General features: G+C 43.8%; 1 protein-coding gene across 2 annotated transcripts in view; it reads right to left on the bottom strand.

Annotated features, from left to right (window-relative positions):
* svopl (SVOP-like) overlaps positions 1-26,283 on the bottom strand; it is a 65,342-nt gene extending 39,059 nt beyond the window's left edge. For both annotated transcript variants that reach the window (XM_020527247.2, XM_048607617.1), the window contains exons 1-3: positions 26,191-26,283; positions 16,082-16,153; positions 9,206-9,330 (exon numbers count right to left, since the gene is read on the bottom strand). In XM_020527247.2, coding sequence (XP_020382836.2) covers positions 9,206-9,330; positions 16,082-16,153; positions 26,191-26,277 — 284 coding nt within the window. In that variant the 5' untranslated portion in view covers positions 26,278-26,283. The remainder of the gene's footprint in view (positions 1-9,205; positions 9,331-16,081; positions 16,154-26,190) is intronic.
* Between the last annotated feature and the right edge of the window lie 258 nt (positions 26,284-26,541).

The raw sequence follows: 26,541 nt of genomic DNA, 5'->3' as shown, positions 1-26,541 counted from the left end.
CTACAGGGATTTTCACTGCAAGATCCAGTGAAGTTTGGCTGCATCTTACCAAACTCACTTCATTAACTAGCTATCCCAGCACCATAGTGTCCCTCACATTTAATTCTAGCCTGATCATATCTCATGGTGCTTCCGGAATAAGTTCCATTCATGGGATATCTACCGAAAGACTGCCATCCAACGTTCCCTCTGTGCTGTGTGTCTGTGCAGCCACTCTGACAGTCCATATATGAGACCTCAGCGATCCATGCAGGAAAAGATAGAGAGCTTAGCTGGCATCATGGTTGAAAGGCTACTGTGCATGTGGACAAATGTTGGCAATCTGGGCTTACTCCTCAGGAACAATGTAATGGCACAGCAGCTACAAAGTCACATTGTACACAGCATATACTGGCATGGCTAACTCTCCCTCAACAGAGACAATGCCATTCTCTCACCCAGGTCATTATGTAACCACTAGGCTTTAGTTTATCCGTCCTTAGCTAAATCCCATCCAAACACCTCCACTGGGCCCCTCCTGCTCCGTTCCCAATGCCCAATGGTCACCTGTGGCTCGTCATTGTCCAGTTGGGGAATGAGTATCATCGACAGGGAAGCAGTAGGACAATTCCAAACATGAGCTCTTACTGAAAGCCAGCAAAGAGAAACATGAAGGAGATGTCTGCAGTTCAACCCCATAATGTGAACCAAATGCTGACATCTTGTCCTTGACAGCCCATGGTGGTCTGTTGCATCCAGCTGCTGCCTGCAGGAACTAGGTGTCAGTCGCGTTCTGCCTGCCTTGTCGGGTTTGATGCAGCTGAGCTCTGTCAATGCTCAAGGAGAGCTTCCTCCAGCTCAACATCCTCACACTTCTCCTCAGACGCCCCCTCAGTATCTATCGCATTACCTCATTGACTACTCCACATGGGCAGAGCACGGTGCTCCCTCCTGTAGCTTACCACGCTGTCGTACATACCCACCACTACACCTCAAGATCCCCCATCACCATGCTTGTCCTCATCTCCAAAATGCCTCTCCTTCATGCTCCCAGCCTCCACTCCCATGTCAGCAGTGAACTCCTTGTTGCCTCTGCACGCCCCTCTTTGCACTCTCCTTAACAATCAACAGACACACCCCGAGAACTGCATTTACCCCAGGCCTCTGACTGAATTCGACTAGCTGCCTTTGAACATAACGGACCAGACCCCTGGCCCGCTCCCAGCCTGACAATGAACGAGTGCCCTAACAGCTGCTGCTGGATCTACAGGAACTGGCAACTGACAGGGTCCAAGTGCCTAGACTATGGTCAAACAGTACCCCTGAGCGTCAGTACCAGAACCCCAGGCCGACAGCTGCTTTGGCCTGAGGACTAGCCCCATCCACTTTCCAACATGGCTGTTTTGGTTGAGTGAAAATGCAATGCATTTGTGCAGGCAGCTGGTGCATGCTGTAGGTATCAGACTGATGCCTTGGCATGCCGTATAGCAAGATAATTCCGTTCACTGACTCCCCCAGCACGCACCCAGACAGCTCCGTATGGTGTGTCTGAGCAAAGAAGCACATCAGTCTTGCAGCACAGATAACCTTTAGGCTCTGGCTGAGGTGCCAATGTGCTAACAGGGGAGACAATGACCTAGTGGTATTGCTGTTAATCCAGAGACCCAGATAACGTTCTGGGAATCCGGGTTTGAATCCCGCCACGGCAGATGTTGGAATTTGAATTTAATAAAATATCTGGAATTAAGAATCTAATGATGACTACAAATCCATTGTTGATTGTTGGAAAAACCCATCTGGTTCACTAATGCCCTTTAGGGAAGGAAACTGCCATCTTCACCTGGTTTAGCCTACATGTGACTCCAGACCCACAGCAATGTGGTTGACTCTTAACTGCCCTCTGGGCAATTAGGGATGGGCAATGAATGCCCTCATCCTATGAATGAATAAAAAAAAACTGGCACAGTATGGCAAGGCAAGAAAAGGCATGTTTGCTGTGACTATGCATGTAGATGCTAAGTGAGCACTGAGAGAGCTGCAAGCTTCCTCAATCTGTGAGCCTGGCAGCTGCCCGTGTTCACAAAGTATCCTTGCTGTAGTCTTTCAATGCTACTTGCCAGTGTGCCCTGCAATGCCAGTCTGTTCATTCCAGAGCACCCTGCCAGTGTATCAAAGAGGTGGCCTGATGATCATTCAGGGTTGGCCTGGACAAGGGGTGCATGCAGCTGTTTCCCATGGATCATGCTCTGAGCAACATGGAGACTCCTCACAGTCAACAGTGAGCTGAATTCACCTGGTACCCGCGTTGAGTTCCACGCCAAGAATTCTCAATGTCCAGTTTGTTCTATGTGTTTGGGAAGATCGGAAGCTGATTATTAATGAGGTGAGTTGGGTCATTAATGAGGCATTTAACAAGCTATAATTCCCCTTAACTGGCAAATTGTCTCTCCCCAGTGAGAAACACACCTCGCTGCTTGTGTAAATGTATAAAAGATGGAACAAAATGGGCCTTGTTGAACTTCTCATTCGATTCTGCCACAAATCCCACATGGCTTAGACTTCCATAAGATTCTGTCCTGTGTTTCCAAAGATCAATTGAAGACTGAAAGCTCAGACCACACTATTGATAGTCCCTGGTTTGGGATGAATATTATTTGCATGCTGCACACCATGACCAATTAGGCTACCACTATCTGTTCTGTATTCACCTATATAACATGAATGTTTAGGTCAGTATTGAATCAGGCCATGTTTGTCGCCAAAGCAACTGCAGGGGGTGCTCTCACTGCACATACAGTTGCTGTGTCTGTAATGTCAATGCATCCCACGAGGAACTTTGTAATAACAACTTGTAGGGAAATCTGTTAACTGAAAAACTGCATTGCAAAAGGCATTCAGGCAACTGATCCATGAATCCAACTATTCAGAATTCTTTAAAAAAAAGTGTAGCAATGATGAAGATTGGCTGCAGGAGGAGATGTGATGTACCTTGTATCATTCACACCCCAGGATCAGCATGGGACAGTGAGGACTCAATGAGGGGAGAGGAATGCAGGGGCTGAGAGCTGGGTTGGAGGGTATGGAGAACTGGGTGACAAGGAGACTGGAGAAAGGAGCAAAGAAGGACAGGCAGCTACAATGGGCACATGACATCTGGTTCTGATACAGCGCAGTGTGAGCGCACAGCGAGTGTATCCGAGGCAGCCTGTTCCAGTGGCTTGGTACCAGGTACCTGATTGAATAAAATAAACAAAACTGCATGCATTGTAACTAACTTTATTTAAACTACAACAAATGCTGCGTACAATCTGTAATTTCACCGCATTTATAGAATTAGAGCCATGGGATTTGGGCCATAACAAGTTGCCATTTATTATATTTGAGATAGAAAGATAGATTATATTTATACAGTACCTTTCATGACCTCAAGATGTTTCAAAGCACTCATTAACCAACGAAGTTTTTTTTTGAAACGCAGTTACTGCTGATATTATAGGAAACTCGGAAGTCAGTTAGTTCACACGAAGCTCCCACAAACAGCAAGGTAACACTGACCAGATAATCTGCTTTTGTGATGCTTATCAAGGAATATTCGCCTGGAAACCAGGAAAAATTCCTCTGCTCTGCAAAACTGTGTTACGAAGTTTTTTACAGGCCTACTTCAGGGAGCAGTTTGACGCAATGCCCTTTCAGTCAAAATTTCAGACAGAGTGGCACTCCGTGATTGAGCCTGAGTCTCGGGATTGCTCCTCTCCACTTGGAGGTAATGATGGAGATGCAACAGTTGAGATGTCTGACATTGAGGACCAGTGGAGACTTTATCCTGTGCTCACAATGTAACTCTTAGAATGGCTAAAGAAATTTTTTTGCAATTGACTGTGGTTGCATGGTCACCATTAGGCTAGCCTTTGTTTTGTTATTCCTTTTTTTAAAAATTGAATTCAAATTTCACTATCTGCCATGGTGGGATTTGAATCCATGTCCCCAGAACATTAACCTGGGGATTCTGGATTACTAGCCCTGTGGCGTTACTACCGCCTCCCTCCATTTGTCTTAAAAAACCCATCTGGTCCAGTAACATAATTAGGGAAGGAAATTTGCCTTCCTTACCTAGTCTGCTCTACACGTGACTCCAGACCCACAGCAATGTGGTTGACACTTCACTATCCTCTGAGCTGTTGGGGATAGGCAATATGTGCTTCTCTAGCCAACAACATTCACTTCCCACAATGGAATAAAATTTTAAAAAGTGCAGCAAAGGCTACCATGCTCTAGAATAGGTCTGCTCTGTCACACCAGGGTGAACAGAGTTAACCTAGAGTTCAGCAACACGGCGCAAAGCATTGTCCTAGAAGATAAGAAGCGACCAACACTCTAACGAAGCGCTGGTGAATAAATGCAACTGTTTCTCCCTAAAATAGCACTCAAGACGGTAAACCAGCAACTTTGAAATTGTACAAATGGTTAACATTCATCGATGATTGCCAATATAAGTGAATGTCTATTCCAAATTTGAATGTGAAGTGTGTATTTTCAGCAGTTACGAGTTGTATCAACACCCATCAACTAGGTTGTGCAAGGAACACAAATGTGCAGACTTCAACCTGATGTGATTCATAAGAAAAAGAAGGAGCTACCTCATTCCAGGCTAACCTGAGACCAGTAGTTTCTTAGTCAGGGCCTGAGAACCCCACTGTGTGAAACCTCCTGTTGTGTTCAGCCTTTCATCACAGACTGCAGTGTGAAAATGACTGTTATCCCTGTGCCCACAGCATCGTATTATGTATGCGCCAGTCATACTTTCCATGTGCGTGCTCCGCCCAATAGCCATGAAATTACCTGCGCCGTGGAGTGAGAATAGGGCACGTCAGTTTTCCTCAGGAGTGCTGGACAAGGCCGAGGCAGAAATCGCACATTGATCACCACTTTTACAAACCAAGTGTCATGAAACAAAAGTGGGACAATCTGCTCATGTGCTGGTGCTGACGTCTCGATGCCTCCAATGTGATAACATCAGTAGCACATGCGTAGCTCCAGCCTGTTGCGTGCACCAGCAACCTTTTTGGCATTCAGAGTCATCAACGTTTTTATTTATATTTTTAAGTCGGAGGCATCCAGACTTCAGAAACACACTACCTGTTCCTTTAGCAGGCCTCAATATTCACTTAAGCTCTGCCAGACTCCCTCCGGACTCAACTACCCTAAAAAGAAATTGATCCAGGGTAGTGTGGAACACCTTGTCAGAAAGCATGCAGACATCAAGGAGAATCCTAAAGTCTCTTGTAGGCACATAAATGGTGAAAGAGTGAGGAGCATAAGTGATAAGAGCCTGAAAAGTGGATTTACACATAGAGGTGATAAAGGGAGAAATTCAGTCACTAAATTGTAAAGAATAAGAATATTCAATAAGCTATCTACTTAAAGTTGACAAGGCACTGAATCTGAATGAGATAAATCCAGAGACCGAAGGAAGTGAGAGGGAAAATTGCAGAGATACTGACCATAGTTTCTCAGTTTATCTTAGACTCAAGGTGCTGACATGGACTGAGAAATTACCCTTGTTTAAGAAGTGTGTCAGGAGAATCTCAGCAATTACACACCAGTCAGTGTAACTTCAGTAGTGTCAGAGAAACTTCTAGAAACAACTATTTGTTTTAGAATTAACAGTTGCATGGAATAATATGGGTTAATTAAATTTGCTCGAATGTTCTGAAGAGATAACAGAGAGGGCTAATGAGGGCAAAGCTGTTGATGGGGCGTGCATGGTTCCCCAATAGGTGTTTGATACAGTGTCGCAGAAGAGATTTGTGAGCAGGTTCAGAGCTCATGCAATAAAAGGCACAGCAGCAGTGTGGATACAAAACTGACTGAGGAATAGTATGCAGAAATAATGCTTAATGGATAGTTTTCAGGCTGGAGAAAGGTTCATTGCAGAGCTACCCCGGGGTCAACGTTGGGATCCTTGCTTGTCCTGACATATATTAAAAAGCTAGATCTTGGTGTAAAGAGGTGTAAAATTTCCAATTTTGCAAATGATACAAAACATGGAATAATTGTAAACTGTGAGGAGGTCACGGACAAGTTGCTGGAGTGGGAGAATAGGTGAAAGATGAAGTTCAATGTGAAGAAGAAGTGTGAGGTGGTACATTTTGATGTAAAGAACATAGACAGATAGTACAAAATGAAGCATACTATTCTAAGGAGTACGCATGTGTAGTTCTAAAGTGGCAGGACAGCAGAGACAGCATTTATTAAAGCATACAATATCCTAGGCTTTATTAACAGTGGCATAGGGTTCAAACTCAGCTGATGTATTGTGTATAGTTCTGGGTGCCACATTTCAGCAAGCTTGTGAATACATTGGAGAAAATACAACAAAAGATTTCCAGAAATGGTTCCTAGGATGAAGACCTTCAATTATGTATAAATTGGAGAGGTTGAGGTTGTTTTGCTTGGAGAGAACGCAGCTTTGAGAGGAAATGGTGCGTTTCAAAATTATGATGGGTCTTAACATTATGGATGGGGAGAAACTTTCCCCACTTATAAAGTGATCAAGAATGAAATGGGTACAGATTTTAAGTGATTTTTACAAAAGGAGCAAATGAGAGGTGAGTCAAAATGTTTTCTCTCGAGAGTAGTTAGGATATGGAAGGCACTGCCTGGAAATGTGGTAGAGGCAGGTTCAGTTGAAGCATAGAAACAATGCACAGGCTTACGGGATAAAGGCAGGAGAATGGCATTAAGTCATCGTAGTCATTCAGAGAGCTGGTACAGACAGAATTTACCAAATGATTGCCTTCTACATCCTAACAAATCTGTGATTCTGTGAAGGAAGTTCCATTTTTATTTTCCAGTTTCTTCAATACCACAGCCAGCAGAAATTTAAATCCCAGCCTAAAGCACTGTTTTTCTCCCCACAGATTCTGCCTGGCCTGTTCCACATTTCTAGCATCTATAGTGTTTTGCTTCTGTATAATAGCATCATTGAACTCTTGCCTTAGTGTTGTTAAACCCATCTAATCGTCTGGAATGCAAGGCAGATAGTCTCTTCTAAACATTGAATACAGTTTGAGAGAAAAAGGTTTGAATTTATTTCACACTTTTTCACAAATGTCTCAAAGTGCTTTACAGCCGAATAAGTATTTTCGAAGTGTAGGCTAAGCTGAAGTGTTGGATAAAACAGCAATGACCAGATAACCTGTGACGTTCTGTGATGGTCACTGGAGAGAAAACATTGATCAGGACACTGAAGATAAATGCCCGTACTCTTCCTCAAAATAGTGACAGGGGAGTTTCCATACCCATCCAAGAGAGCAGACAGGAGCTCAATTAAACCTTTCATTTTAAAGGTGTACTCACTGTATACTGCACTGAAGTGCCAGCCTAATTGTTTACACTCCAGCCTCTGCAGCCCATGAGCCCTCAACCTTCTGACTCAGAGGAAAGACTTTGGAACACAGAAAGCAGGAACAGGCCATTCAGCCCCTCCAACCTTCTCTGCTGTTCAACCAGATCATGGCTGATCTTCAACCTCAAAGCCATTTTCCTGCACTAGCCACATATCCCTTGCCATTTCTAATACCTAGAGAAAAAGATACTGCTTTCAACTGAAGTTAAATTTATTGCTTTACCTGCAGTTTTGTTTATTCAATAATGCTTCTAAGACATTTTGCCATATAGTAAATACTGTAAGAACATTGTACATTATAGCAAACACTGGAGACAGCAAAACAAATCCTTGATCTATCCTGTCCTTTTCATCCAAGAACAGTTGCTTTTGATGCTGCTGTTTTGGGTCTCACCAGTATTCTGAGATAGTCCAACAAATAACTCACTGGAAACACTGAGCCATGTAATATTCAGCAATGGCTGAAAAGCAATTGGGAGGTAGGAAGGTAGGAAGCAACACTCCAAATGGTCAGGGAGAGGAAAAGATGGGCAATTGATACATCAATTAAAGGAGGGCCGTAGCTGGTAATCCCACAGCAATGTGGTGGAGTCTGTGCATTTAGGATGGATAATAAATGCTGGATGACCAGCAATACCTGTCATATCGTAATGGACAGTTCCCAGAATTTTGACACAGAGACAGAGAAGGACAAGTTGAGTGAGTGGGAAAATGCATGCTAGATGAGGTACAACGGGGAGGCTATCCACTTTGGGAGCAAAGAACAGGAAGACAGCTTACTATCTGAGTAGCTATAAATTGAGAGAGGGAATGTGCAGCAAAACCTGGGTATCCTCATACACCAGTCACTGAAGAGAAGCAGAGATAGAAAGAACTGCAGATGTTGTTCAGAGATAACACAGTATGGAGCTGGAGGAACACAGCAGGCCAGGCAGCATCGGAGGAGCAGGAAAGCTGACGTTTCGGGTCGGGATCCTTTATCAGGGTCACCATCCCACCTACCTTCCCCAGCCCCACCCCTCCTCTCTCTATTTACTCCTGAGCTCCCTTCCTCCACCCCAATTTCTGAAGAAGGGTTCCACCCCGAAACGTCAACTTTCCTGCTCCTCTGATGCTGCCTGGCCTGCTGTGTTCCTCCAGCTCCATACTGTGTTATCACTGAAGAGAAGCATCCAGGTGCAGCAGGCAGTAAAGAAGGCAAACGATGTATTAGCCTTCATTGCAAAAGGATTCAAGTACAGGAGCAGGGATATCATGCTGCAAGTATACAGGGCCTTGGAGTATTGTGTGCAGTTTTGGTCTCCCTATCTGAAGAAAGACATTCTGATTATAGAGAAAGTGCAACACTAGTTTACCAGACTGATTTCTTGGATGGCAGGACTGATAAATGAAGAGAGACTGGATCCATTAGGAATATATTCACTGGAATTTGGAAGAATGAAGGTGTTCTCATAGAAACCTATAAAATTCTAAGAAGACTAGACAGGGTAAATACTGGAAGGATGTTCCCAGGGAGTCCAGAATCAGGGGTCACAGTTTAAAGATATGGGGTAGGATATTTAGGACTGAAGTGAGAGAAATTTCTTCACCCAGAGAGTGGTTGAGGCCAAAACATCAGACATTTTCAAGAAGGAGTTAGATACAGTTCTTAGTCCTAAGCGGATGAAAGGAGATGGGGAGAAAGCAGGAACAGGGTACAGAATTGGATGATCAGCCGTGATCAATTTGAATGGCACAGCAGGATCAAAGGGCTGAGTGGCCTACCCCTATTTTCTACATTCTATATTCAATGTTCTATGACAACAAAACATTTCTTACCCTTGTGAATGACCAGCCACTCCACATCCAACCATGGAGCGGAGGAAGACAAACCAGCCATAGGTGTGTGCAAAGGAAGTCAAGCCTGAGTAATAGGAACTCCAGACAGTGACCAGTAGAAGAATCTGGAACAGAAAGCAAAGTCAGAAATAAAGATTCCAAAAACGATCAATTTCCCAAAAACCTTGAGTGTTACTCACTCTGGGCACCCTGCTCAGAAACATGAAAAAAACTTTGGATCTTTTGCCCAAGGCTAACACCTGAAGGCAGGTGTTACAGTCTGAGAGCGCTTTCCAGATACATTTGGTGACAAAATATTATTCAAGTTTTGAACTCTTGGATGCTTGCCAAAAATATTTGAAGGAAAGCAAGAGAGCCAATTTCAAAACATTTACGTCATTTGTTTTTCTAAAACAAGGAAGGGTAGAATTAGAGCAATATGCAGGCCAGGCAGGGGAACAGCAGCAGATTGTTTTCACCTCAAGGACCTCAGGGATTCAGTTGAGTCTTTACAACAATTCAATAACTTCATAGACAGTTGTCTTTCACCAAAAAAAAAAATTTTCTTCTGTAAACTCAAACTGTCAAACTGCTAGAGATCTACAAACTTGCATTCTCTAAATGACTGGTCCAGGACATAGAATGATTGCCCCAGCAGAATGGTCACTTTGCCTATATACATAGTAAAGCTTTGTGCGTAGCATAGACTATCTGCGCTGCAGTAATAAACTAGTTAGCTACAGTTCTCTTAAAATTCAATGAATAATTAACCCTCCCTCTGCAAACTGAAGTAATGTCTGCATTCATTTCACCCACAAGACCCAACCTCTCTTTGTTTCACAAACGATGAAACACAAAGCATAGAAGCAGGGATGGGATTTGGGTCTTTGAGATTGTTTGTCATTCAATAAGGTTAACATTGACTTTCTACCTCAACTTCACCTTCTCCGATCCATTAATCCCCTCAGTGCTCAAGAATTCATCAACCTCTCCTTGAATATACTCAACAACTGAAGACCTGTGGCAAAGAATTCCAAAGATTTACAACCGTCACCACCAACCACTTCTCTCCGCTTCGAATGTAGCAATGTTTTGGCATCTTGAAGTAAATAAATCCCATACTGGGTAATGAGACCAAGACTGAACACAATCCTAATGTAGCAAAGCCTTCTCGCTTTTATATTTCAACTCCCTTGTAATAAACATACCATATCCTCCAGCACACTTGAAACGTTAAGTGTGTTACTCTCCACAGATGCTGCCAAAGTTTCTCCATCACTTTGAGTTGTATTTCAGATGTCCCACATCTGCGATATTTTGCTTTTATTTGTATCATATTTTATTCCTGATAACTTACTGAACAAGGTGAGGAAGCTAATAATCAGGATAGTGAAGTACACGAGGAAATTAAGTAATATGCGTGAAATGTAATCAGTGATTTTCTCAACTTCCTGTTGGCTTCACAAATGAAATGAGTTCCGTCAGCCCACAAAATATTTCTGGAAGTCAGTAATTGATTAGTCAGTTAGTCAGTAAACCAAGGAGAATATGCTATTCAGGCACCAATATTCTATTTGGTATTTGCTAAGTTCAAAAATGAAAGAATTTTGATTGCACAAAGATACATTTTGTTTCACCTTGTGAAAAAAGGTATTTTAAGCTTCTCTCTCCACTCTTCCAGTCTCTTTAATATGCATGTTGCTTATCTGATTTCGGATAATGGATGAGCAGAAATTTGTTCCAATTAAGCATTGATAAGCCTGAAGCATTTTGCTCCTGCCAAAATCTCTACTCCCTAATCACCCTCTTCCTGTCAATAGACCCTGACCGTCTCCACCTCAATGGTTGACCTGACTGCAAGATGAGCTTCCAACGGCACGGTCACATCATCACTAAGATAACCTGTTACTTCAACTATAACATTACCTGTCTCTGCTGCTACCTCAGCTCTGCTACTGCTGAAAGCTTCAATCATACTTTTGCCACTTACTGACTTGACTACTCTTGCACACCCCCTGATAGGCATCTCACATTCTACCCTTGGTAGCCTTGAGGTCTTTCAAAAGTCTGCTACCCATTTCCTACTTTTCACCAAATGCCATTTACCCATTATCCCAATGCTGTTTGTTTTTACTCATTTGTGGGATGTGGGTGTCGCTGGCCATCCAGCATTTATTGCCCGTCCCTAGTTGCCCTGGAGAAGCTGGTGGTGAGCTGCCTTCTTGAACCACTGCTGCCCACCTGCTGTGGATTGACCCACAATGCCATTGGGGAGGGAATTCCAGGATTTTGACCCAGCAACAGTGAAGGAACGGTGATACATTTCCAAGTCAGGATGGTGAGTGTTTCGGAGGGGATATTGAAGGTGGTGGTGTTCCCATATGTCTGCTGCTCTTGTCCTTCTAGATGGAAGAGGCTGGAGATAGAAGTGGTCGTGGGTTTGGAAGGTGCTGTCTGAGCATCTTAGGTGGATTTCTGCAGTGCATCCTGTAGATAGTACACACTGCTGCTGCGGAGTCTCAGTGATGGAGAGAGTGGAAGTTTGTGGGTGTGGTGCCAATCAAGCAGGCTGCTTTGTCCTGGATGGTGTCAAGTTTGAGTGTTGACGCTGTAGTCATGTTCGCTGAAGCAGTGGGTTTGGTTGCAAATGTTTTGCCACACTACTAGGTAACATTGTCAGTGTGCCTCCATGAAGCATCAGGGTTCTGTCCTGCTTGCTATTTATATGCTTCGGTTATAGATGTTGGTGTGTTTGCTGAGCTGGGAGGTTTGATAGCAGACATTTTGTCCCCTTGCTAGGTGACATCCTCAGTGCAGTGGAGCCTCCTGTGAAGCGCTGTTATCTTGTGCCGGTTTGAATTTATATGGTCTGGTTTTTGCTGCTTCCGGTGGGTGCCAGTAAGGGACGAAACGTCTGCCATCAAACCTCCCAGCTCGGCGAACACACCAACATCTACAGCCAGCACCTGAGCTACAAATCTGCACTCAAACCCTGAATATGCTTTGGTTTGCTGGGGTGTTTGGTACCGCTTCTGGTTCTGTTTCTCAGTGGTTTGTACGCTGGGTCTAATTCAATGTATTTATTGACTGAGAACCGTTTAGAATACCAGGCCTCCAGGAATTCTCTGGCGTGTCTCTGTTTGGCTTGTGTGATTATGGATATGTTGTCCCAGTCTAATTCGTGTCCCTCGTTGTCCATGTGTAGTGAGACAAGTGAGAATTGGTCATGTTTCTTGGTGGCTAGTTGGTGTTCATGTATCCTTATTATCAGTTTTCTTCCAGTTTGGCCTATGTCATGTTTCTCACAGTGCTTGCATGGTATTTTGTATATTACCCCAGTTTTGCTGGTTGTGGGTATGGGGTCCTTTACGTTTGTCAGTGGCTGTTGCAGGGTGGTTGTTGGTTTGTGGGCTTCCCTGATACCTTGGGGTCTGAGTAGTCTTGTGGTCATCTCTGAAAAATCCTTGATGTACGGGAGGGTGACCAGTGTGTCTGGCCATGTTATGTTGTCTTGTTGTGGTCTGTCATGGAGGTAACAGCGGATTGTGCTTTTTGGGTATCTATTCCTTTTGAAGACTCCGTATAGGCGTTCCTGTTCTGCTTTGGGTAGTTCCGGGTTACTGCTGTGTGTTGTGGCTCGTTTAAATAGTGCCCTGATGCAGCTCCATTTGTGGGCATTGGGGTGGTTGCTAGTGTAATTGAGTATTTGGCCCATATGTGTGGTCTTTCTATATACACTAGTCTGGAGTATCCTGTTGCTTTTGCATTCTACCATTGTGTCCAGGAAGGACAGTTGGTTGTCGTTCTCTTCTTATTTTGTGAATTTTATCCCAATGAGATTGTTGTTTACTTGTCGGTGGGTTTCTTCTAGTTTTGTGTGTTTGACAATTAGGAAGGTGTCATCTACATATTGGACCCAAAGTTTGGGTTGGATAGTTGGGGAACACCAGCCAGCCACCAAGAGACACGACCAATTCTCACCTGTCTCACTACACACGGACAACAAGGGACACGAATTAGACTGGGACAACACATCGATAATCGCACAAGCCAAACAGAGACATGCCAAGGAATTCCTGGAGGCCTGGTATTCCAACCGGAACTCCATCAACAAACACATTGAATTAGATCCTGTGGACAAACCACTGAAAAACAGAACTGGAAGTGGTGCCAAACATCCCAACAAACTGAGGCATATTAACAACAAGGGGGACAGAACACTGACACTTCAGCGGAGGCGCAGTGACGATGTTACCTAGCAGGGTGACGAAACATTTGCAACTAAACTCAACGGCTTGGCAAGCAAGGCTACAACCTCGTCCACAGCCCAAGCTACAAATCTTCTCAAAAACTTTAAACACCTACGGGTGCAACACCCTCAAACTGGCCCACAGATGGGAAACAAATAACATCTGACTGAGTGCAACCCACGAACAACTATACTTCCTGCACGAATGCCTCAGAAAACAGGTACTACCACAAAGCTTAAAATACAAACCACCTATCAACAGGCACGGAGAACAGCTGGACAGAATGGCCGCGGAATGATAAGGGTTATGATCAACGATGCCCACAACTGCCTCCACAAATATGAGCGGAAATTTAGCGCCAAAAAACTTTGTACTCCAATGCAACCGACCAAGAATGGACATCCACCAACATACAACAACAGAGGGCCAGAACAAAGAAAAGAATAACCCTAAAAGACAAACTGTCCAAACTCACTCTCAGCAACAACATGGACAACTCAGAAACATGGATCAAGAACACTTGCAGACACTGAGAAAACCATCTTAGTATGCGGACTGAATTATAACTACAGAGACACCAAAAAAGCTAACTTCCTAGCTGCGCTGGAATCAACATTGAAAAGCAACGGACTCACGGAAGAAATACAACAGACCATCAGACAGACGATAATCCCATCATTGAGCAATAAAAGAAAGTGAAACACATTCAACACAGAGGAGAGGAGAGCTCTAGAAAGACTTGAGAAAGAAAGGAACTTTGCAATCTTACCAGTGGAAAAAGGATGTGTGACAGTAATCCTCAATAGAGCCCAAAACATCGCGAAAGCTAATGCACCACTAGCAGATACCGACACCTACCAACAGATGGCGATAGACCCGACACCACAGTTAGGGAACCGGATTAAAACGACCCTGAGGAAATTACACAACTCGGGAGACATCAGCAAGACAAATTACCAAAAAATAGAAGCCAGAGGGATCCAACGCACCCCGTTTCTATGGACTCCCAAAGGTACACAAACTGGGGGCCCCCCTAAGAGCCATTGTCTCACTACCAGACACACCAACATATAGACAGCTATTGAAATATTTAGTTGACAACACTACCCACTCCATCCATTCAAGAATTCCTCAACCTCATCAAGGACACCAGAATAGAAGAGGATGAGATAATGGTACCCTTCAGCGTAACAGTACTATTTACATCCATAAACGTCGACATAGCCAAAGAGACAATTGCCACACTGCTGGACAAATTAAGTAGGCAGGCACCTTAGCACATCAACAACATCAAAAAGGACACCATTGTGAAACTACTAGATCTGTGCCTCACAATCCACTTCACCTTCAACAACAGCAGATACAAACAAATCAATGCAACATCAATATCAGGACTGATTGCAGAAGCAGAAACACAAAGGTTAGAACAGACAGCGCTCCACACTATACACACCAAACTTTGCGATTATCAAACACACAAAACTAGACGAAACTCACTGACACATAAACAACATACTCATCAGGATAAAATTCACAAAAGAAGAAGAGAACAACAACAAACAGGACAGAACACCGACACTTCACCGAAGACGCACTGACAATGTTACTTAGCAGGGTGACGAAACGTTTGCAACCAAACCCAACGGCTCGGCAAGCAAGTCTATAACCTCATCCACAACCCGAGCTACAAATCTTCTCGAAAACGTTAAAGTTTGAGTGTTGTTGGAGCTGCCCCATCCAGGCAAATGGGGAGTATTCCATCACACTCCTGACTTGTGCCTTGTAGATGGAGGACAGGCTCTGGGGAGTCAGAAGGTGTGTTACTCATCGCAGTATTCCTAGCCTCGGACCTGCTCAGTACCTGAAGAGTCGCAAATGGTGCTGAACATTGTGTAGTCATTGACGAACATCCCCACTTCTGACCTGAAGAGGCAACTATGAGAGAAGGTATAGCAGGGAGAGATGTACTGCAGCTTCAAGACCCCAGCAACTGCTACTGAAAAAAACTAAACCTAAAAATCCTGGTTTTGTGGGTGCTTGACCCCACCCATTCAGGCTGCTTTTACTGCTCCAACGTTAAAACTAAACCCCAATGCCTCACAAATTGTTCACTTCAATGGCTCTGAGTAGACCGCTCGTTAGCGCTCTTTCTCAATCATTCTTCATAACAAAAGAAGGACCAAAATACACCTCTTAAAGCCAATAATATCATCACAAACAAGACCTCAGTTTTAAAATTCCCATCCTTATTTTCAAATCCTTCCATGATCTGGCCCCTCACCACCTCTTGGAAACTCCTCCAGCCGTTCACTTTTCCAAGAAACTTCTACACCTTTAATTCCAGCCCTTTGAACACCACCAGTTCCAATATCACCAGCACTGTCATGGCTATAGCTACATGCTTCAGCTACATAAACTCTAATCTCGAGAATTCCTTCCCTAACTCTCTTCATATCTCTACTTTGCTTTCATATTTTAAGGCACAGTTTGAAACTACAACTAAGATTTTGGTCATTTTACTTGGCCTAGTGTTCGTATATTCTTTTATATTGCCTGGGTGCAACGTCATTATTGATATTAACCTTTTAAAATTGTAATGTGTTTAAAGAATAATTTTTAAGCTTACCTTCCAACGGCCATACCTGTCAGCCAGGTAACCCCAAACCCAACTGCACGACATGAAGCCTAGAAACACCATATGAAATCATTTTGTTAATGGCACAAATTAGTCAGAGTTTGGCCTTAATTTCATTCAGTCCTCCTAACTTATTATAACTTCTCAAAAAGTGAGAGCCCCATCATAGATAGTAGGAACTGCAGATGCTGGAGGATCCGAGACAACAAGGTGCAGGGCTGGATGAACACAGCAGGCCAAGCAGCATCATAGGAGCAGAAAGGCTGACGTTTCGGGCCTAGACCCTTCATAGTGCACTTTGCTCACGGCAACCCCTCTAACTCCTCAACCCCCTTTTTCAAAGATCAAAAATGTACATTCAGAAAGCAATCATCACATTTATCCTCCAACCACAGCATGTGAAACAACTCTGAAACTTTTACCAGATCAACAGCCATGGTTGACAAAAGAGATGAGAACACAATGTAAAACTAAAAGAGAGATCTCATTTTGGTCAACTGCAGAACCCTGGTAGGGAGTTTTCAAATCTACAATGCCAGCTCTTGGTTAAGAATTGGGTGTCGCTGTTGACAATGAAATTCAATGTTTTGGAATAACTTCTTGGAGACTTATCATGACTCCATTAGTGAACAATTCCTCCATCCCACTTTTACAAGCATATTATAAAGAGTTTTGTCTAATTGTGTGTTGTGCACCTTGTGTTCTTAATGCAGTGTGCTACAAATAATTTATTAGTATAACGTTAAATAGAAAAAACACAAAGCATTGGGTAAATCCAGTAAACTGGAGGATATAAAGATAGACAAAGTAAGAAAAAATTTACAATAACAACAGCAAAAAGAGTTTTTATTCATTCATGTGACATGGGTATCACAGGCTGGGCAAATATTAATTGCCTATCCGTAGCTGCCTTTGAGAACATGGAGATGAGCTGCCTTCTTGAACTCCTACATTCTATTTCTGTAAAGGTACACCAGTGTTGTTGGGGAGAGTGTTCCAGGATTTTGACCCAGTGACACTGCAGGAATGAGACACATTTTTAATTCAGGATGCTGAGTGGCTTGGAGGGAACTTGCATATAGTGGTCTTCCCTTGGTATTTGCTGCTCTTATCCTTCTAGATAGAAGTGGTCATGGGTTTGGAAGGTGCTGTCTGAGGATCTTTGGTGAATTTCTGTAGTGCATCTTGTAGACAGTACACACTGCTTCTACTGAGCGTCGGTGGTGGAGGGAGTGGATGTTTGTGGGTGTAGTGCCAATCAAGCGGGCTGCTTTATCCTGGATGGTGTCAAGCTTGTGTGTTGTTGGGGCTGCACTCATCCAGGCAAGTGGGGAGTATTCCAGCACACATAAAAACAGAAATTGTTGGAAAAGCTGAGCAGGTCTGGCAGCATCTGTGAAGAGAAATCAGAGTTAACTTGTAGGGTCCAGTGACCCTTCATCAGAACAGATGGTAGCTAGGAAAATGTCAGTTATTATGCAGAAGATAGGGTGGGAGGAGGGGATAAGGAATAAGCGATAGGTGGGGATGGAGCCCAAAAACAGAAAAGAACAGTTGGACAGAGAAAGGAGTAGATAACGATCTGGCTAGGAGAGTGAATAGCTGTTGATGGAGACTGTTAATGGCTGACAATGGGTTGTATGTAATAGCAGACTATGTGATCATGATGTGGTGTGTGAGGGTGGGAACTGGGACATAGGGGAGTTCAAGCCCTAAAGTTATTGAACTCGATTTTTTGTCCTGAAGGCTGCAAGGTCCCCAAACGGAAAATGAGGCATTGTTCTTCCAGCTTATGCTGAGCTTCGTTGAAGAACTGCAGCAAGCCTGAGACAGGGATAGTGGCCAGGAAACAGGGTGGTGTGTTGAAATGGCAGGCAACGGGAAGCTCAGGGTCATTAATGCTGGCAGAATGTAGATGTTCTATGAAGCAGTCACCCAGTCTATGCTTCATTTCTCGAATGTAGAGGAGACCACATTGTGAGCAGCGAATACAGTAGACTAGATTGTGTGATGTGCAGATAAAGTACTACTTCACTTAGAAGGTATGTTTGGGCCCTTGGATACTGAGGAGGGAGGAGGTAAGTGGGCAGGTGTTATGCCTTCAGCGATTGCAGGGGATATGGTGGGGGGGGGGGGGGGGGTGTGTGGTTTGCTTGGAGTGAAGGAAGAGTGGAGCAGGGTTTCCTGCAGGGAATGGCCCCTGTGGAGAGCAGACAAGGGAGGGGAGGGGAATATGTTTCTGATGGTGGCATCTCGCTGAAAGTGGCAGAAATGACGACTGATGGTCTTCTGGATGTGGATGCTGGTGGAATGGTAGGTAAGGACAAGGGGATCCCTATCGCTGTTGCGGAAGGTGAGAGAGGATGTGAGGGTCAAAGTGCAGGAGATGGGTCAGACCTGGTTGAGGGCCCTGTTGACAGTGGTGCTGGGGAATCCCCGATTGAGGAAGAGGGTGGATATTTTGGAGGCTTTGTTGTCAAAGTTGGTATCATCAGAACATATGCAACAGAGACGGACAAACTGGGAGAATGGAATAGAGTCTTTACAGGAAACAGGGTGCAAGGATGTATAATCCAGATAACTGTGGGAGTCGGTGGGTTTATAGTGGATATTAGTGGCCAGTCTATCCCCAGAACTAGAAACAGAGATGTCACGGAAGGGAATGGAGGAGTCCGAGATGGACTAGGTGAAAGTGAGAGCAGGGTGGAAACTGGAAGCAAAATCAATAACTTTTCCAATTCCGGATGAGAGAGGGAAGCAGCACCAATGATATCATTGATATATCAGAGAAAGAGTAGTGGGTGGCACCCAGAATGGGACTGGAACAAGGAATGTTCCATGTGCCCCACGAAGAGACAGGCATAACTGGGGCCCATGTGTATACCCATGGCCTTGCCTCTGACCTGACAAAAATGACAGGAGTTAAAAGAGAAGTTGCTGAGGGTGAGGAAGAACTCGGCCAAGCGGAGGAGGGTGGTGGGTGGGACGGTTCAGGCCTCGGCTCCTGGAAGCAGCAGTCCCTCCCCTGCCAGGATGGTCTCAGGGATCTCCACATCAGAGCCCTCAATCAGGTCCGACCCATCTCCCACACTTGGGCCCTCACCCCATCTTCCACACTTGGGCCCTCACTCCATCTCTTCCTTTCCACAACAGTGATAGGGTTCCCCTAGCCCTCACCTACCATCCTACCAGGATCCACATCCAGAAACTCATTACCCACTATTTCTGCCACCTCCAGCGAGCTGCCACCACCAAACACATATCCCATCCCTCCCCTCACTTGTCCCTTCAGGACACCCTGCTCCACCCTTCCTTCATTCCCAACAACACACCACAGCCCCACAGCTTCCCCTGCAATCGCCGAAGGTGTACCACTTGCTTAGTTAGCTCCTGTCTCCTCAGTATCCAAGGGCCCAAACATACCTTCCAGATGAAGCAGCACTTTATCTGTACATCACATAATCTAGTCTACTGCATTCACTGCTCACAATGTGGTCTCCTCTACACTGGGGAAACGAAGCGTAGGCTGAGTGACAGCTTCGTAGAACATCTACATTCTGCTTGCATTATTGTCCCTGAGCTTCCCATTGCCTGCCATTTCAACACACCAACCCGTTCCCTGGCCACTATCCCAGTCTCAGGCTTGCTGCAGTTCTTCAACGAAGTTCAGCGGAAACTGGAAGAACAATGCCTCATTTTCCATTTGGGGACCCTGCAGCCTTCAAAATCAAGTTCAATAACTTCAGGGCTTGAACTCCCCTATGTGCCAGCTCCCACCCTCAAACACCACACCTTGTGATGACATAGCCTGCTATTACACACAACACATTATCAGCCATTAACAGTCTCCATCAACAGCCATTCACTCTCCTAGCCAGATTGTTATCTACTCCTTTGACTCTCCAACTGTTCTTTTCTGTCTTTGGGCTCCCTCCCCACTTATCGTTTACTCCTTACCCCCTTTGCCCAGCCTATTTTCTGCATATAAATTGAAATTTTCCTAGCTACCATCAATTCTGCTGAAGTGTCTCTGGACCCAAAATATTAACTCTGATTTCTCTTCACTTTTAGCTTAGCTTTTCCAGCAATTTCTGTTTTTGTGTGTGATTTATAGCTTTATTGGTTTTTGTTTAATATTCCATCGCACTCCTGACTTGTGCCTTGCAGATACTGGAATGGTTCTGGGGAGTCAGGAGGCGAATTACTCACTGCAGTATTCTCGGCCTCTGACTTGCTTTTGTAATCACAGTACGAATATGGCGAGTCTAGTTCAGTTTATGGTCAATGGAACCCTCAGGACGTTGATAGTTGGGGTTTCAGTGATGATGATAACACCATTGAAAATCAAGGGGTGATTCTTAGATTGACTTTTATTGGAGGTGGTCATTACCTGGCATTTTTGTGAAATGAATCTGCCTTGCCACGTGTCAGTCCAAACGTGGATATTGTCCAGATCTTGTTGCATTTGAACACGGACTGCTTCTTTATCCAAGGAGTCATGAATGGTGCTGAACATTGCACAATCAACAGTGAACATTCCCAATTCTGACCTTATGATGGAGGAAAGGTCATTGATGAAGCAGCTGAACATAATTGGGCCGAGGGCACTACCCTGAGGAAATCCTACAGAGATGTCCTGGAGATGAGATGACCGACCTCCAACAAACACAACCATCTTCCTATGCATCAGGTATGACTCCAACCAATGGAAAATTTGTCTCCTGATTCCTATTGATTCTAGTTTCGCTAGGGCACCTCGATGCCACATCACTCTCACTTCACCTCTGGAGTTCAGCTGTTTTGGCTGTAATGAGGTCAGGAGCTGAGTGGCCCTGGCGGAACCCAAACTGGGCGTCACTGAGCAGATTATTGCTGAGCAGATGCTGCTTGATAGCACTGTTGATGACACCTTCCATCACTTTACTGATGAACAAAAGTAGACTGATGGGGAGATAATTGGCCGGGTTAAATTTGTCATGCTTTTTGTACCTGGGCAATTTTCTACATTATCAGGTAGATGCCAGTGTTGTAACTCTATTGGGGGAACAGCTTGGCGAGTAGTGTGGAAAGTTTTGGAACACAAGTCTTCAGCATTATTACTGCAATCTGATCAATGGCCTACAGACCTTTCAGCATGCATTACCTCCAGCCCTTGCTTCACATCATGTGGAGCGAATCAAATTGGCTGAAGACTGGTATCTGTAATGCTAGGGGCCACTGCAGGAGGCCAAAATGGATCATCCATTTGGCACATGTGGCTGAAGATTGCTGCAAATTCTTCAGCCTTATCTTTTGCATGATGTTCAGGGCTCTTCCAACATTGAGGATGGGGATATTTGTGGAGCCTCCTCCTCCAGTGAGTTGTTTAATTGTCCACCACCATTCACGACCAGATGTGGCAAGACTGCAGAGCTCTGATCCGTTGGTGGTGGGATTGCTTAGCTCTGTCTATCACTTTCTGCTTTCGCTGTTTGGCGTGGAAGTAATCTAATGGCATAGCCTCACCAGGTTTTACCTGGTGCTGCTCCTGGCATGCTCTCCTGCACTCTCCATTGAACCAGGCTTGATGGCAATGGTTGACTGGGGGGTATGCGGGGCCATGAGGTTGCAGGTTGTGCTTAAGGACAATTTTGCTGATGTTGATGGCCCAGAGCACCTATTGGATGCCCAGTCATCGGTTTGGATATTTATTTGAAGTCTGTCCCATTTAGCATGGTGATAATACTGTGGCCGGACAGGCCACTAAGAATGGCAGACTTACAAAAACAAAAGACAATAAATAAAGCATGCTGGGAAGTTGAGCCAAAGAGTGGCCAAAATAATCTGTGCTAAAAAAAAATAAGCTGCAGACCCAGACAGGCCCAGACATTGCACAATATACAATTGACCCAGCCCATTCCCAGGACAATAGGAAATGCTGAGTTGTTTTCCAGGACAAAGGGGCACTTCATATGCTTTTTTGGGAAAGGCTACCTGACTTACATGCCCCTAACACCTTCAGAAATGGAGGCCCAAGGACTAACACACCAACGCCTGATTGGGTCTGATCATTCAGGGTGATCGAGCCCTGATCGATCCATTAGTAGGAATTGAAGATCCTCGCAACAGGGTGCGAAAGCTTCCAGATATAAGAACCGCCACAACACCACCCTCAGGAGCGGCAACTCGAGACCAACACCATGAAGAGGAGACAACCCTGGGGCCACCAATAGAAGAAGACCAGACGATCATTGCCACATGGCTCAAAGCCAAGATCAAGTGTGGTGGTATTTGATCATTCAAAGTTCAGTTAAAGTGTAAGGTAGTTAATTAGGTTTATAGTGTTCATTGTTAGTTTGTAGCCTATTTTGTAATTATGGCATTAATTGTGTTGAAGTGGATAAAGATCATTTCTTATTACTATTAACAGTCGACTCACAGTTTCTTTGCTGGATAGAAGGGTTAAAACACATTGTGAGGCAGGTGCAGCAATACCACATAACATTATGGAAGATATTCTCAATGTGAAGGCATCTCAACAACAACTGTGCAGTGGTCACTCGTACCAATACTGTCATTGACAGATGCCGCCAGCAGATTGGTAAGGATGAAGCCAAGTGTGTTTGTCCTTCTTGGTGGTTCCCTTATACCTTGCCACAGACCCAGTATAGCAGCTACGTCCTTTAGGACCCAACAAGCTCATTCAGTGGTACTGCTGCAAAGCCACTCTTACTGAAGGGCATCGAAGGCTCTACCCACAGTGCATTCTGCACCCTTTCCATTTTCAGATCCTTCCTCTAAGTGATGTTTGAAATAGAGGAGTACTGATTCATGAGCCAAAGCAGGACAGTGAATTGTAATGGTTTGGCTATTTCCTTGCTTAAACCGAAACCATGAGACTTCTTGGGCTCCAGAGCGAATATTGAAGGCTCCCAGTGCAACTCCCTAACAAATTTATATTACCTTGCCATTAACTCTGTCACTGGTGGGACAGGACATATCCAGAAACAGTATTGATGGTGTTTTCTGAGACATGGTGTGGTAGGATTCCATGAGGTGTGACTATTTCAGGATTGTTGGTTGTTTCATCCATCTTCCAATTTTGGCACTAGCTCCCAAACGTTAGTAAATATAACACTGAGGGGTCAACCAGAATGAGTTTGACATTGTCGGTTGCATTATTTCATTGCTTTTCTGAGGCTTGCTGCACCATTTTAGTGGGAAGTTAAGAGCTAACCATGTTAGTTTGGGCCTAGAGTCACATGCAGGCCAGACCAGGTGAGGGCATCAGATTTCCTTTGCGTAAGACACTTTAATGAACCAGTTGAGTTTTCATGAAATGGTTTTATGAGACTTTTAATTCCGCTTCGTTGAATTCAAGTTTCACCATGTGCTGTGGTGGGATAAATCCCGGTTTCCAGAACATTGTCAGTCTCAGGATTACTAATTAGTGACAATACCACTAGGCTATTATGATACCACTGACATGTGAAAACAAACATACGTGAGGGATATAAAGATAAACAGAATATTACAAATATTTTAGAAGCAAAGGGGTAATATGGGCCATTTAAAAACAGATACAAGAACTATTGCATAAAATAATGAAGAAATGGCAGACTTGTTGAGTTTTTTTTTGTATCCACCTTAACAGTAGAGGAAAAAGGATAATATATTACATGTTTCAAACAAATTAATCATGAATCAAAGTCAGAGCTAACTGAATCAATATCAACTGGAAAGTGTGCAAAGAAGATTCACGAGGATGTTGCCAGGACTAGTAGTTCTGAGTTAAAGGGGGAGGTTGGCCAGGATAGGACTTTATTCCTTGGAACGTAGGAAATTGAGGGGCGACTTTATTGAGGCATATAAAATCAAGACTATGCATACAGTCTTTTTCCCAGGGATGGAGAATTGAAAACTAGAGGGCATAGGTTTAAGGTGAGAGGGGAAAGATTTAAGAAGGACCTGAGGGGCAACTTCTTCACACAGAGAGTGGTGGGTATATGGAAGGGGCTGCCAGAGAAAGTAGTTGAGGCAGGTACAATAGCAACATTTTAAAAACATTTGGATAGGTACATGGATGGGAAGGATTGAGAGGGATATGGACCAAATGCAGGCAACTGGAACTAGCTGTGTGGGCACCATTGTCAGCATGGACCAGTTTGGGCCAAAGGGCCTGTTTCCATGCTGTATTACTCTATGACTCAACCAATTGAAGATTGACAAGTCTCCAGAACCAGATGGATTTTAATCCTGGAGTTTAAATAATGCTTGTTAAAAATAAGGCCATAACCTTCTAAAGCTATCACAATTCAAAAAATGTAACTTGAGACTGGAAATTATTTAAGAGACAGAGAGACTTAGAGATAGACAGGCAGAAAAATTAGATTTATATACCTGATAGTGTCAAGCATATGCTGAGTGGAAATCTATAAATCAGAGCAGAATAATTGAAAACCTCATCACAGAAACATGGATTTATAAAGCATTGGCCAATTGGCCATTCAACTTAATTGACTTTTATGAGTGCACATTTTATCAGGAGCATGTCTATAAATGTAGTTTATATGAACTTCCAAAAGCAGTTGCTAGATTCCACATAACTCAGAACTTTGGGACATCTTGAGGTTGTGAAAACTGAAATATAAATGTAAGAACTTTGTTTTTGAATTTAAGATAAAGCATGAACAATTGATTTATGACGTCTCACAACTTAGTATGTAGTATACCTCTAAAAAACATGCTTGTGATGGCATCATTGTCAAGCATATAACCCAAAGTTATAAAGATCTCAGGGTTCATCTTAAACAGGACCACTTGAAATACATCACATTTGTGAAAGTGTTCATTAAATGTTACTCTTTGCGACCAAATAACTTCATTTAGCCCAGACACTGGAGTGCCTGTGACTGTAATACAGCAAACTTTGTTTTAACTGGTACCTTATTGAACTGGCACACTTGATAAATCGGCAAAAATAACGTAACTCAAATACCAGGCATTTACTATGCAATTTCCACGATGTCAGAATTGAAGGTGCGACTGAGAAGGGTCTCTGCTGTTAAGTTTTATTTAAGGCAAGGTTGCATCATTATTTAAGTTTTTTAGGCCATAAATAAAGTGTAATAGTGATGCATATACCCCTGTATTACATTTCTATTACTTTAATTCATTCATGGGATGAGGGCATTGCTGGCTAGGCAGCATTTATTGCCCATCCCTAATTGCCCAGATGGCAGTTAAGAGTCAACCACATTGCTGTGGGTTGGGAGTCACATGTAGGCCAGACCAGGTAAGGATGGCAGTTTCCTTCCCTAAAGGACATTGATGAACCAGATGGGTTTTTACCAACAATTGACAATGGATTCATGGTGTTAATTCCAGATATTTTATTGAATTTAAATTCCACCATCTGCTGAGGCAGGATTTGAACCAGGGTCCCGAGAATGTTATCTGGGTCTCTGGATTAACAGTCCAGTAATAATACCACTAGGCCATTGCCTGCCCTGTTTTTAACTTGATTACGTGGACCTCTTGATCAACCAGAATATTTGATCAGCCAGTACACTCCTGGTCCCATAGGTGCCAGTTAATAAGAAGTTTGCTGTCTTTATATTTAGCAAGAGCTGGAATAAATGTCCATTGAATCTTTCAATATTGCATGGACAATGTTTTGTTTTTACCTTGCAGGAGGTAACGTAAGCATTGCTGCATTAGGTATAGATACCCTGCTGGGGGGCCCAAGCCCACACCTTGGAGGCAGTTCAAAAATAATATCCCGAGTGAAAAATCACTTTATCGGAAAACCAAAGAGCAAAAGTCCCACAACAGGAGAGAGAATGAGTGAATCAGAAAAGAGCTGCCAAACAGCTCCAAGCTTCAGTTTTAAAAGCCTGAAGACAATAAAAAATTTAAATTATTCTCAGTAATTGGAGCTAGAAGCTAACTACACTGATTCCCACTTTACATAGCTGAGACTTGGATTGAATTTGTTTTCTGAACAATAAATCCAGTGTAGTACAAGGCTGTTCTTGACCCACAGGAGCTGAGTTAAGGTGCTCCAGCACTGAAATATAATACACTAAACAGAGCTGGAATGAACAAAGGAATTAACTTACAGTTGTAACCATGGCAACCTGCCATTCTTCCAGGCGCCATTCACAATGAATGACTGGGGAAATGACTGCCAAAAGCATGATCTCCATGGCTTCGGCCACCTAAAGAAACAACCAAGGAAACAATAAAATCAAGACTCAATCAATCATATTTGGAAAGTTGGACATCTCCTCATAATATCACCTGTTGTCCTATACTGTTGTGCTCAGAGTTAGGTTCACATCTTCAGGGTTAGAAGATGAAGAGTTCCAGCCCTTTACCAATCAGCCCTTGTGAGCAGAAGCTAGAATATTGAGAATGGAGTGATGTTCCCACGGTGACAGAATAGTCAGCGGCTCAGTGACAGTGTTATG

The sequence above is a fragment of the Rhincodon typus genome, chromosome 18 (assembly GCF_021869965.1).
Source record: "Rhincodon typus isolate 14 chromosome 18, sRhiTyp1.1, whole genome shotgun sequence".
Lineage (NCBI taxonomy): Eukaryota > Metazoa > Chordata > Chondrichthyes > Orectolobiformes > Rhincodontidae > Rhincodon > Rhincodon typus.
Note: the sequence above shows the minus strand (reverse complement) of the source record. Positions and strands in the feature narration are given on the sequence as shown.